The sequence below is a fragment of the Dendropsophus ebraccatus genome, chromosome 1, assembly GCF_027789765.1.
Source record: "Dendropsophus ebraccatus isolate aDenEbr1 chromosome 1, aDenEbr1.pat, whole genome shotgun sequence".
Classification (NCBI taxonomy): domain Eukaryota; kingdom Metazoa; phylum Chordata; class Amphibia; order Anura; family Hylidae; genus Dendropsophus; species Dendropsophus ebraccatus.
In genome coordinates, this window is record NC_091454.1 from 215,829,688 (window position 1) to 215,843,667 (window position 13,980).

General features: G+C 43.2%; 1 protein-coding gene across 1 annotated transcript in view; it reads right to left on the reverse strand.

Moving 5' to 3' along the window:
- Positions 1–661: 661 nt before the first annotated feature.
- LOC138769616 (venom factor-like) overlaps positions 662–13,980 on the reverse strand; it is a 90,002-nt gene continuing 76,683 nt past the window's right edge. Inside the window, exons 34-41 of the mRNA XM_069948210.1 lie at positions 13,151–13,238; positions 9,022–9,096; positions 5,469–5,574; positions 4,459–4,548; positions 4,139–4,222; positions 3,897–3,980; positions 2,690–2,825; positions 662–847 (exon numbers count right to left, since the gene is read on the reverse strand). Coding sequence (XP_069804311.1) covers positions 706–847; positions 2,690–2,825; positions 3,897–3,980; positions 4,139–4,222; positions 4,459–4,548; positions 5,469–5,574; positions 9,022–9,096; positions 13,151–13,238 — 805 coding nt within the window. The 3' untranslated portion in view covers positions 662–705. The remainder of the gene's footprint in view (positions 848–2,689; positions 2,826–3,896; positions 3,981–4,138; positions 4,223–4,458; positions 4,549–5,468; positions 5,575–9,021; positions 9,097–13,150; positions 13,239–13,980) is intronic.

A 13,980-nucleotide genomic window follows, 5' to 3' on the forward strand; every position in this document is an offset into this window, starting at 1 on the left:
GGAGCGCTCAACCAATCACAGGCCGGGACCACCCCGGCCTGTAATTGGCTGAGTGGCCTGTCAGCTGACAGGCCATTCTGAAGCCAGAGCGTGCGGGACCCGGGGAGGAAGACAGAGTGGAGGAGAAGCCCTGCAGGTAATGTATGCTGCAAGGACATCTGTAACGATGTCCCTGCAGCCCTCGCTCAACGATCATCGGGCCGTGGAATAGGCCCAGTAAACGAGCGGCGATCTAGCAGATCGGCGCTCATTTACATAGTTGATCGAGCCCTACTTGGCCCGTGGAATAGGGCCCTTAGGCCAATGAATAGATCTGCCATTGCTGATAATGTGGACTGGTTATTTATCACTGGTCCGATCTGCTGGGACTGGTGCCGTTACTACTGTCCCTATGGAGCCGCACATTTTCTGCTCTCTTGGTCTTTAAGAGTCTGAAAGGAGATGGATATCATCCAAGGAAACCTCCTCCATACATGACTTCTCAAGACAATCAGGTACCTTTGAATCTGAATTGGCTCCAAATCTGGATCAAACTGGACCCAGACGGAATCTTGGGCAATCTTCTCATCTCTAGTTTTTAAACCTAAAGCAACAGTCGGTATTTTTCCTACTTGGATTCAGTAAGATGAATATTATAATAAGAAACATGAACCAATGAACATAAGAAATATGAACTTTTATTGATATAATTTTTCTAAGTTTCTGCTAATTGGAACATCCTTGCTGCGACAGCTCTTCTTCAAAACGGTATAACTCTTCACAGGCCTCCATGGAATCCGGCTCCTGGCATTTCATGTCATTTGGCCACCACTCAATCCACGTTTCCTTACTTATCATGTAGGAAAATCTATAGAAGAAAAAGATTAAAAGTATTGGCCATTAGGGTCTTTTAAAGGGGTTATCCAGCGCTACAAAAACAGGGCCACTTTTCCCCTACTGTTGTCTCCAGTTTGGTTGGGGTTTTCAAATTCAGTTCCATTGAAGTAAATGGAGCTTAATTGGAAACCGCACCTGAACTGGAGACAAAGGTAGGGGGAAAAGTGGCCATGTTTTTGTAGGTCTGGATAACTCCTTTAACCTTATATTGTGCTACAGTACATACATGCTGATTTATTTCACTAGGATGTAGTGGATTCAGATGTGTATTTGGCAGGGGCCGGGGACCCACTTATATGGTGGGTCCTATGTACCGTATTTCCCGGGCCCCTGCGGCCCGCTCCCAGCCTCCTGTTCCATTCCCGGTGCAGGCAGTGTGACGTACACTGACTGCGAAGCTCTCCTAAGCAGCCGAGCGTCTCATCGGAGAAGCTCGGAGATGCTCGGCTGCCATGAAGCTTCTGTCATTCTTCCAAAGCTCTCCCGGCAGCCGAGCGTCCTCGACGCAGTCAGTGTACGTCAGTGTACTTTTTTTTTTTTAATTTGGCTGCAATTAACCCCTGCCTGACCGCAGCCCTGCTGTTGTTGACATTTTCCGGCGTATAAGGCGAACCCCTGACAATCTTCTTGAAAGTCAGGGGTCGCCTTATACGCCAGAAAATGCGGGTATATACTGTAGATCACTAATAACAATGGTCTAATGTCCAGCAGACAGATTTGTAACCTGCATATAAATGTTGGCTGGGATGGATAAACCATGTCCTTGCAGTTTTTTCCAGCTCTGGGCAATGTCTAGATAGAGGAATATCAGTGTAGTTTTATCAGTCGGATGGTGCACCTCCACATTTCCATTTGGATGTATAATAAAATTGTACCGGAACTACAGGCTAACGCCGGAAACACTAGTTCACTAATGTTGTGCTGGCCTCCACAATCTAAGGGTTCTATTAGACAAAGTGATTTTTAACGATTAACGATTAATGATTGCAAACAAGATTGTGTATCGTTAACCTGAAAGCGTACACCATATTACACAGAACAATAGTCGTAAGTTATGATCGTTACACCGATCATCTGATCCCAACAGAAGAAGGAACAATGTGGAATTACACTGAACGATTAGTGAATAAATGTGGAATTACAGCGAACGATTAACAATGACTACATCAGACCTACATCAACGATCAATGACACATGAATGATTTTTCCACCGACCCTTCTCCCTGCACAACAGCGCATGAGAGACCGTATTGCCTGAGGAAGGTCCATAGCGGACCGAAACGTCGCACCATATGTTATTTGGTCTCATCTCTTGCATTTCTTATGTACGGTCGGAGTAAATAGCTTGTATCTATTTGCTAAATGAAAATCCTCACTTATTCTTGCAACATCGAGTGCCGTGGTTTCCTCCTATACTGGACTACCACAGAGACTACTGTCGCGTCACTGGGAAATGACCATAAGCCAATTCTCTGCCGATGTTTTCTCCATTTCTCTCACTCTGTTGCTACTGTAAATGATGCTGATTTTCTACACGGAAATTGTAAAATTGAAAAAGATGGCAGCCATGCTTCACTAAAAATTAAGTCCCTCTGTACTTGTACCTGGCTTGAGGGACCTCTCAGTATTTTGCACCCCTTTAGTAAACCCCTAGTTACACCTCTGTACGGAATATATCTAGTCAGTACGATGGTCAGTACACACACAGTCGTTACAATGGTCGTACCTATCCCGAGGTTCGTTATAGGACCCTATGGTCTCTGTATGTGGCCATTATCACTGGTCCCATGTGCCCCAGCTTCATGTCACTTACCCAGAGCCGGTGTTCCACAGATCTTGTCTCACTCCCCAGATCACATAGTCTCGGCCTATCTCCAAGTTTAAGGCTTTTCTACATTTGGTGTGACTGATAAAATTACGTGTGGTGTTCACAGCAGGAACATCCGTGCCTGGAAATGGAAAATTGGAATTGTGATAGATACTGTAGTAGCAGGTCAGGGACGCCATGTTCCTGCAGAGCTGGTGTTAATATTGTAAATCTCTGTGGCCTCAGATAACAAATGAGATTGTCAGCCTCCACATTTAAGGCTCTATTACACCAAAAGATTATTGGCCGTACTTGGCCATATTTGTTTGGTGTAATAGGACATGTTAAAAGACCACGATCAGCTGGAATGCACAATGTTGGCTGATCGTGGTTTTTTAACACGTTGAAAAGCAATGACCATGCACCCCCCACCCCGCCCAAGGACCCTTGTAAAGCAGCCTAGAACCACTTTCCCTATGGCAGGCCTTAGATCTTTGGGTAGACTTGGAACTGATGGACTGGATTTTACCCTGATCTTGTCAACTACTTAGGAGAATACAACAGGAGAGAAAGAAAAGATGATTGGTCTAGTCACTGGGAATAGGAGGATTCTTCTAGTCATTGCTATTCTATATATTGCCAAAGAGTTATCCATATCTTTAGTCAAGGAAACCACCCAAGAAAAGTATCCATCCACAGACAGTTGTTTTGGGGTATTTGCCCCTCATCAGTGTGTAGTAGGATTTTGGCTAGTGGGAGCAATGCCTAGTAAGTGCATGTACTTACTAGGCATTGCTCCCACTAGCCAGAATCCTACTCAACACTGATGAGGGGCAAATACCCCGAAACAGTTGTCTGTGGATGAATACCTTGCTTGGGTGGTTTCCTTGACTGGAGACATTCCTTGGCTTGGTTGTTCCTTCCCAGAGGAAGGTCTGGCTAGCTCATTGACATCGAGAGAGTTTTTTGCATATTATCCATATCTTTGTCTACTCCACCAAATAAAGACTGTGTTAATCCACACCTCCCCACCAAAGCACCCCCCCCACACACACACACACTACCATCACATAGGCAATAGGGAGTGCCCGGGGGAACCCTTATTCCTTTCACAGCACAGACGAAATTGGGGATTTCTATACTACAGTCTTTTTTATGTTACCCACAGTAACCAAAAATACATCAATACCATAAAACACATGTTATGACTTACCTATTTTAATGATTTTCTCAATTTTCATAATATGGGTGTCATACCTGTCAGCCTTCTCAATGTCGGTCAGTTTTACCTTATAGACTAGAAATAAAACACATTTATTAACTTCATGAGGATTTTACATGGTAGACTAACCACAAAAGCTGCGTATAAAGGCAGTCGAAATTTAACAACTAATTTGTTTGTTGTGTTTAAAATTTTTATTTGTGACCTTGATGATGGCATTATAACGGTCTCACCGTAATCCACGCTAGGTTCACAGGCCTTCTTTAATCGAACTAAAGCAGTCACTCCATCTAGCCTTTGCTGCATATAGCAATTCTCTGCAAAAAAAAGGACAATTAATAAATAAATAAATGCATGTACTAAGAAACCGATGGGAGAATTAATTTTTTTTTTTAAAATTTTAAAATCAACATAAAAAATTCTACACTAAATCCTTCACATAAGATAAGAATGAAGAAAAAAAGTTAGAATGTGCAATGTATCAAGCAATAAGTCTTGATTCAGGTTAAAAAACCACTACTAGTACAGGATTGTTACGGTATGATGGTGTTACCTTCTACACAGCGGCACACTTCTCCTTGGCAGATTTTGCCCAGAAGGTGGCTGCCCTCATCCACGTGGTAGAACTTTGTGCAACGGTTCTCTGTTAGGTAAAAAGGAAAATATTTAAAAAAAAATTTAGATCATTTCTTAAAGAGTTGATAGGTAGAGACTGTTTGTCCTCTTATATAGGGCATCAAGTCCCTATATACACTATACTTTTGTTGGCTTGTAACAGGTTTGTATGTCGATATAAGGTGGATATAGAGGTTAGGTGTGATGGGAAATCTCCACCCAACCCTTTTACACTTCCAACTTAACAGCTGACCCCACAATGTAACTAGGGAAAGATTAAACCCCACTGGGGCACTTGTCTCCATATTAATTATCAAATATATTCACTTTGCCTATACTTTATCTTGGCAACCACCACTCTTGGGCGGTGTGGATAAATGTTCTATTGTTGTACCTGCAAAATGATTTACACTGCCTCATTGACTTTCTCTAAAATGCCTGGATGCTCCTGAAATCATTCTAACAACGTTTATAGCATCATTTTCAGTAACTTTTGCAATCAGACATATAAAAGTTACTGATTCCAGTGGGTCTCACTCCTGTGACCTGCTGTAATTCTAGGGTACAGCTGGGGGGAGTGTGTGGCAGTGTGCTCCACTCCCAAACTTGCAGAACTTTGACTCAATCCATAGGTTTTATTGAAGCGAACAAGTCAAAGAGAGACAGGCGCCATCACTGGATCTTGGGCCTCAGTGGGTCTCAGGAGAGAGGTCTGGTGAAATCAGTAACTTTTTACATGTCTGTTGACATATCAACAGTTACTGCAAATGACAGTAAAGTTTTAACTGTGTGTTTCTAGAAGATGACATGTTTATATATAGAGGTCTTAACTTCTTAATAACAGATGATGGGTATACCCTCATGCGGTCATTAAGAGATAGCAGCAGCCGAGTAGCGCTAGGTTTAAATAGTGTGTGTTTAAAGTGGTTACTGAAGCTTGGATCTTACCGGGTGAATAGTAGTCGTACAATGTGACAGATCCGGGGTGAATAAGTCCCACTTCAAAATACTGGTGCAAGTTGAATTTTACTATATAGTCCTCCTTACTGAAAACCTATGATAGAGTAAAAAACAAAACACCTAAAAAAAACATTTTTATGATTTTTTTTATGAGGAGTGACTATTAAGAAATCAAATGCCAATATGGTCTATAGCGCTATAGTTGTGGGGAGGGTGATGTTAATTTCGTGCTGGTATTAGCCTGATATAAATAAATGTACGTTTGTAGAAACTGCATAGGATGTTGCTGGTGAATACTGGTGAATGCTCCAAGTTAGTATAATAAGGTAGTGAATGTTCAAAATACAAAATCCTGATGTATCCATCTCTGACGAGGGCGACCGCAAGCTCGCTGAAACGCGTTAGATGTTCTTTTTTCCTCATCGGCCTCCGTATCCATCATAGTGACGTCACTGAACTGTGGATTCTCCTTGATCTACACTACCACGCCGGGTGATAGGTAGTAGCAGAGCCGCCGGCCGGGGCTCGCTCCCTACCCCGACAAAAAACTTCCGCACCTCCCTCCAACTTTTTGGATGATATCTGCTTTACAATAAGATCGCAACTTAAGGATATATGAATGAGACATCACCACAGCGCAAGACAGGTAGGATTAACTATACCATCTAAGTAGCCACGATCAGCACCACATCAGGATTTTGTATTTTGAACATTCACTACCTTATTATACTAACTTGGAGCATTCACCAGTATTCACCAGCAACATCCTATGCAGTTTCTACAAACGTACATTTATTTATATCAGGCTAATACCAGCACGAAATTAACATCACCCTCCCCACAACTAGAGCGCTATAGACCATATTGGCATTTGATTTTTAGATTATTACTGAGGATGCAGCAAAATAGTTATATATCTGCAGTGCAGTGCTGAGGAGTGTAAAACTCTACGGAGTGCACACTTTTTTATATGACTATTAAGAAATGTTTTCTCTACCCTTCTAAACTGCTTCCAAATTAATGTTTTTCCAGTTTTAATAATTTTTTTCAAAGGCCGGAGATGTTCATTGTGTCTATGCCTGTGAGGCTTGCCATTAAGCATGTCACTAAATGTTGATAAAAAAAACAACAACCTTAGGCAAGATGGTTGCCCCCATGATAATATTTTACAAACAAAATTAAACAAATTACAACCAGAAAAAAAAGGTTCAATACAGTACATGGCTCTAATTAGAAGAAACAAATCTAGGCGATACATTTTGTTTAAAGGGCCTATACAGTGTCATTATCTCTCCCAACCTCCCCATACACATAACCATTCGGCACAGCTGAACATTCATGTATTGCCTATGGGGACAGGAGGGGGAAGCCATGACCAGACAGCTCCAGCTTATTCCATTCAGGACAAAAGGATAAAGCAGTAAAAATCCATCATGCCTGACCCTTCTCTCCACTCTGAGTTGGGAGGCCCCCATACACTTTAAACTGTTGCTGATGACGGGTTTGGGAGACTTCAGTATAAGGTGTTTTGACACCTTTAGACTAAAGTTGGCCAAACTTGCCACATTTTGACTGTATGGCTGCCTCCTGACTCTCCACCAACAGATCATGTCAGTCAAGAAAAAGAGTTGGATTTGTGGTGTCCCACTAGGGATGTTGCGTGTATATATACACCTTTCGGAAAAGTCTGTAATTGTGCTGTTATGGTAATTAAAGTAGTACTAAAGTTCGCCATATTATGTATGTGTATATAGAAGCTGCACAGCTGAAGGATTGCAAAGGGTTATTGTTTTCATGTGTCACCTGAATCTGTAGACCAGTAGTAGTCTAGCTTTCTTTTTTCCTATCATCTCCTCTCTTTCTTCTTCTATTGCACTCTTTCACCCACTCACATCGCACCTAACACGCTGGGGAGGAAGTAGGTAACATGGGTGGAGGAGGAGCTAGGCCTTTTCGTTATGGACATTGTGGAGGAAGGACACACACTAGATAGCTCTCCACAGTGGTCCTATCTGGGCCCTGGCCCTCTGCCAGGTCCTCGTACCTGAAGTCAGTCTTAGTCAGTACCCCGTATGGAAAGCAGCACACTGCTAACAACTTCTTCACTAGTAACACTCCAAAGCACTATGCACTGTTAAAATCCTCTTGAGAGGACTAGACAGAGACAACCTCAACCCAAGCAGTGGACAAGGAGAAGTCACAGAACAGGACAGTATCCACAACAGAGCCAAAGAGCTAGGAACTGATCCAGATAGAGCAAAGTTGCAGTAGCCTATGAACTCTGTCTCGCAGCTTGGGTGTCAGCAGGGAACCCTCAGCATTCCGCTCATCCCAGGTAACAAGGTCTGGGACCTGTGTCACCCTCATAGGATGGGTCACCCGACACTGGTGGGCATAAGGTGGTGTGAAGACTAAAGTAAAGGTCAATACATGGGCACAGGTGTTCTTCTTCTAAGTATTCTACCTCATCCTCCAACATCCTGGCAGAGCACAGTACTACATGGGTTGAGACCCTCACGGCATCCTTCTCTCTGCTACTCTACTTCTTGTATCACTCAGTACAACTCGACCAACACGACTATATCCTACACTGCACTTATACTACAGATCTGGTTGTTCTATTGCCAAGTGTTTATTGGAACTTTGTCAAGTGTGTCTCAGAGACTTTATCTAAAGGAACCTTATGCTGTTGAACCTGCTGCACATTTACAAGTAGTAAACCAAATTAACTATAACCAGAGACTCTGTGATTATTCGTAGGAACAATTGACACAGCACACACCGCAACCTTGAGACATTCTCCCCTTTCTGTGGGTGGTGAGTCCTACTATCCGGGAGGGTCACTATACCACTCTGGCCGTCCGTGACATAACCCCAAGGGACCCAGTAGCAACCCGGCAGGACACTGACCACAGGGGAAAATAAAAGCAGGCGTGCCATCACACCTGTGTGCCCCTCCGGCACTGGCATCACGTGACAACATCCCGGCTGTATCTTGGCCATCCACCACCGGAGTGGTGTCACACTACAACACCTAACAAGTGACCATCCGCTCCTCCGATATAACATCACACCGGGGGTACACCACAGATTTCCACCACACGACCCTCTTGCTTTGGGGGGAATACTCTGGCACCAGAGAAGTCTGGCTGTAGCTTAAAGAGGTTGTCCGAGCAAAATCAACTTTTGAACTTGTAAACTGCGGCTCTATTCATTCCTATGGAGGTGCCATAGAGAGCCGAGTACAGCGTTTTTCCGGCTTACTCGGATCTTTCTGGTGGCTCCATAGGAATTAATAGAGCTGCAGTGGTAGCTGGCAGCTCTATTCATAACAAAGAAGCCAGGCCCTGTAATGAACATAACCTGTATTGAAAAAGCAGCAACAATTCTCAGCTCTGATGGGGCTTTCTCATGTTCATGGCCTTTTGGGGGCATAAAGAAGTCATATAGCGTGGTCCCCCTCTACTAAATGGAATGGAGGGTCATTCCCACAGAGGAGCTCCTGCTCTGGTGGATCCATGGAAAGGAGAGGACTTCTTACCTTGTCAAGGTACAGAATCAAGGTGCCATTGATCATCTCAGAGTTGGAGATGTATCTGTCCTTTCTCTTTTGAAGCTGAAAATAGAGGAAATATTTACTTTTTACAAATCTTGGGAACATCTCAGAAAACATTCAAGAAAATTAAAAAAACAGGCCAATGGATAAAGCTATAGTTCCAAGATAATTGAATTCATTTGCATCTAAGCAGTAAACTGGTCAATCATCAAACGGTATTTAAAGAGAGACATATGATAACTAGATGTCTGCCATCCACACCCTAAGGGTCGTGCGGTGTCCCACCACGGGTGTTGCTATTGGTTACACCCTTTGTAAAAGCCTGTACTTTTAAGATTAAGTGGTAATGTAGTAGTACCAGAGTTTTACCACAAGATGTCATTGCTACAAGTTTGTATATCTAGCTATTGCACAGCTGTAGTACCTGAAGGGTTATTGTTTATTTGTGTACCACATGGGTCTGCATGCCAATGAGAGTTCTTTCTTCTTCTCACTTAACATCTCTCTCTTTACTTTTGCATACACATTCCTCACCCAATCACAGCACACCTTATATGCGCTGTAGGAAGGAAGTCACATGGGTTGAGAAAGTGTAGGGTCTTTTGCCTTTGGATTCTGTAGAGGAAGGACATCAGCCAGAACGCTCTCCACAGCGGTACAGTCGGGCCCTGGCTCCTGCCAGGTCCCCGGTCTAGGTTGTGGTCTAGACGAAGAGCACATGTATCTAGACATATTTTCTTCTCAAAAAAACCTCACTACACACTATGCAGTGTTAGGCTTCCACAAGAGAGGACAAGTCATGGATCACCCTAACCCACACCGTAGACAAGGAGAGACACAATGCAGGACAGTATCCATAGAAAAGCTAAGGAACTGATCCGGATAGAGCAGAGAACCCTTAGCATTCTGCTCATCCCAGGTAACAAGGTCTGGGGCTTGTGTCACCCTCTAGGACGATAGGTGGGCAATAGGTGGTGCAAAGACCAAAAAGTCAAAACACGGGCACAAGTATTCTCTCTACTCTCAAGTATTCTTCTATTTCTACCTCTGAAGTTCCGGCAGAGCACAGTACTACTTGGGTTGGGACTCTCTCAACATCCTCCTCTCTACTTCTCTGATCCTCCCTTCCACCTCTCATCACGCAACTCAGTCAGCACGACTGTATCACTCCATCTACTCTCAGTGCAGATCTGGATTCTAAAGTATTAAGTAACTTATCAAGTGTAAAGTATTGTATCCAGGCAAAGCTGTATGATCTGTTGCCTACCTCAAGTATCCTGAAAGTAAACCAGATTATATTTATGTTAAAGAGGCTCTGTTGTTCCTCGTCAAGCACTGACACAGCACACACATACTCCTTGGGTCATCTCCCCTTTCTGTGAGTGGCAGTACCAATAGTCCAGGTGTGTCACTACTCCACTCCTGACCACCGTGATAAGTACCCAAGGGACTCCGAAACAGCCAGGCAGGTCACTGTCAACAGGGGAACAAAGTATAGCTAGCCCTTTAAAATAAAAGCAGGTGTGCCACAATACCGGTGTGCCCAACCGTCACTGGCGTCACAACAAGTTACCATCACTGGGCAAGGCTATATCTCGGCCAACCACCATAGGACTGGCATCACGCTTAACCATCTGGCAAGTGACTGGCCATACTTCCACATTGGGGGTCACCACAGCTGGTTCACCAAAAACATGTTTAGGGTTTGTGGCTACTCTATGTCAGTATTATTTTCACATTGCATGGAATAAACATTTTGTGTATTCATTGTATGTATTAGCCATGGTGCCTGACAGGAGAGGACTGTGCAGCTATCAGTTGGCCACCCTGTCTGTCAAATATAAGATGCAGTCACATTTTAGCATTAAAAAGTGTGTCTAAATACAGTGTGTGTGCAGTATATTGACTATTGATATGTAGTTATGTGTGCAATATATGTGTGGTGTACCCCCAGAGGTGTTGTGTCAGAGGAGCGGCTCATCACTTGCTAGCTGTTGAGGTGTGACGCCACCTCTGTGGTGGTTGGACGCGATACAGTCGGACCTTGGACTGTTACTTTGTGACGCCAGTGCCTAGTGGGCACACAGATATGATGGCATGCCTGCTTTTATTTTTGAAGGCCGGATGTACCCTTTTCCCCTGTGGTCAGTGTCCTGCTGGGTTGCTACTCGGTCCCTTGGGTTAGAGTGATCACAGTCGGCCAGTGTGGTATAGTGACTCTCCCGGATGATCAGAACCGCCACCCACAGAAAGGGGAAATGTTCCCAGGTTGCGGTGTGTGCTGTGTCAGTGGATAGTGATATAAGAAGCAGAGTAGCAGAGAGGAGGATGCCGTGAAAGTCTCAATCCATGTAGTACTGTCGCAGGAAGAGGAGGGTGTGGAAGTCGGCACTCCTGGACATAGTGAATTAAAATATAACTTTTATTTGTGCATTTAAAATTTATTGGTGGGCATAGCGGGACCCACCACATGGCGCCTGGCCAGCGCTCTGATGATCAAGCACCCTCCCTTGTACTCCATTTGCTGCTGCTGTATTCATCTATCTATTGATCTATCTATCTATCAGCTGTATCTTCTTTTGTTTTTTTTCATATATGCCATGTAGTACTGTGCTCTATTGGGATGTTGGAGGATGAGGTAGAATACCTAGAAGAAGAAGAAGTGCCCGTGTATTGACCTTGAATAGTCTTCACACCACCTTATGCCCACTAGACTCGGCTGAACCTTCCTAGAGGGTGACACAGGCCCCAGACCTTGTTACCTGGGATGAGTGGAATGCTGAGGGTTCCCTGCTGACACCCATGCTGCAAGATAGAGTTCGTAGGCTTATCACAACTTTGCTCTATCTGGATCAGCTCCTAAGTCTTTGGCTTAAGTTGTGGATACTGTCCTGCTCTGTGACACTCCTTGTCCTCGGCGTGGGTTGAGGTTGTCTCTCCTAAGAGGGTTTAACAGTGCATAGTGCTGTGTAGCATTACTAGTAAGAAAGTTGATAGAGGTGTACTGTCTTGCTTCCTTCCCATACTGGGTACTAGCTAAGACTAAACTTTGAGGGTACAGGAACCTGGCAGAGGCCAGGGCCCAGATAGGACCACTGTGAAGAGCTATCTGGCTTGCGTCCTTCCTCCACAATGCCTAACACCTCCTCCACCCATGTGACCTACTTCCCTAGCATAACTCACGTGTGTTGTTAGTGGGTGAACAGTGCAACAGAAGAAATAAAGAGAAAGGTGATAGGAGAGAAGAAAAACTGATTCCTACTGGTCTGCAGATTCTGGTGACGCATAAAGAAACAATAACCCTTTACATCACTCAGCTGTGCTGCTTCCAAATACATATATACGATACAGCGGCATCTAGTGGCAAAACTTTAGTTCTACTTTCATCACCACACAAGTACAATAAGTACAGACTTTTGCGAGGGGTGTATACAACTGTAACACCCCTGGTAGGACACCACATATGCACTGCTTATATTTCGCTTTGTGTAAAGCCACTGCCGGTATAGAGCAATTGGTGAAATATAGTCACTGCTGGTATATAATTATGTGTGCAATATTTTACTGCTGATATATAATTCTGTGTGCAGTAAACACACTGCTGGTATATAGTAATGTGTGCAATATATTTACTGTCTGTATATAATTCTGTGTACAGTATATACACTGCTGGTATATAGCAATGTGTGAAATATTCACTGCTGGTAAATAGTTATGTGTGCTGACATAGGAATATTTAATTGAGACTGGCACCGATTGGCTAATGCTCAGCACCCAGTGTCAGGGAACTGGTCAGCTCACTTTAACTATGGACTTACCTATGTTTGTACATTGAAATGGACTGTGATATATATATATATATATATATATATATATATATATATATATATATATGTATATATATGGTCATTTGTTTGATCGAAATGTCACAATACGTTCGGATGTATTTTGCACCTCTTGTGGATGTTTGAAATCAACATTTCATATTCACTTGAAGCTGTGTGCTGTGGATTCCTCAAAATGGTCAAAAAGAAGGTTCCTCCAACTATTTTTACTGTACGTCAAATGTAATCTTCAAGTAATCTTTGAGTTGTCTCCAAACACTCATACTCACCCTATTTAGGTCATCTATATCTGGTGCAAAACCAGTCATCATAGAAATATCAAGGATAGACATGGTGGAATTATAATCCTTAAGGTATCTGAAAAAAATGTACAAATCTTAGGTTTAGAATATTGCAATGAAAATTTGATTTGTATTTAAAGAGTCACTACCATTAAAAATAACTTTTGAGATGTCATCAGGCATGTCAATAGCATGGCAGAGACCCAATGTGATCAGGAGATATAGCCAGGGAGAAAGCATGGGGGCAGCATGTTGCTCTCCCTGGCTGTACTCAATAATGGGTTGGTCCAACCTTTTGGGCAATTGTGGCTTGTAGACATCAGGGAATATATTCCACAAGGTAAACACTCTCTATAACCAACTTGATTCATACCAGCTTCATTTTTGAGTAGATCTTACTGACTGTTTCAGCACATTTTAAGCATTTTCAATATAGTTACAATCCGGTGAGTTTGGGGACAAAGGCAATGTGAATTCATTGTCATTTTCTTCTAACCATTCCCTAGTCATTTGAGTCCTGTAACATGGAGCCCTGACCTCTTAAAAGATGGCACTGTGGTTCGGAAAGACCTCCTGAAGATATAGTATGGGTGCACATGGTTAACTAACAGTTCCCTATAAAGAATTGTGATATCATGACCAATGTCTTCTAGTAAATTAGGAAAATGCTCCTGATGGCCAGGACACCACCAGCCTGTTGAACCCCACAGACTATAGTAATGGTGCCCCCTTATTACCCCTTCTTGGAAATAATGCCCTTTTTTTGTTGGTATACTGAGGATAGACTTAGGAAATCTCTTAGGTGGGTGACTTGGGAA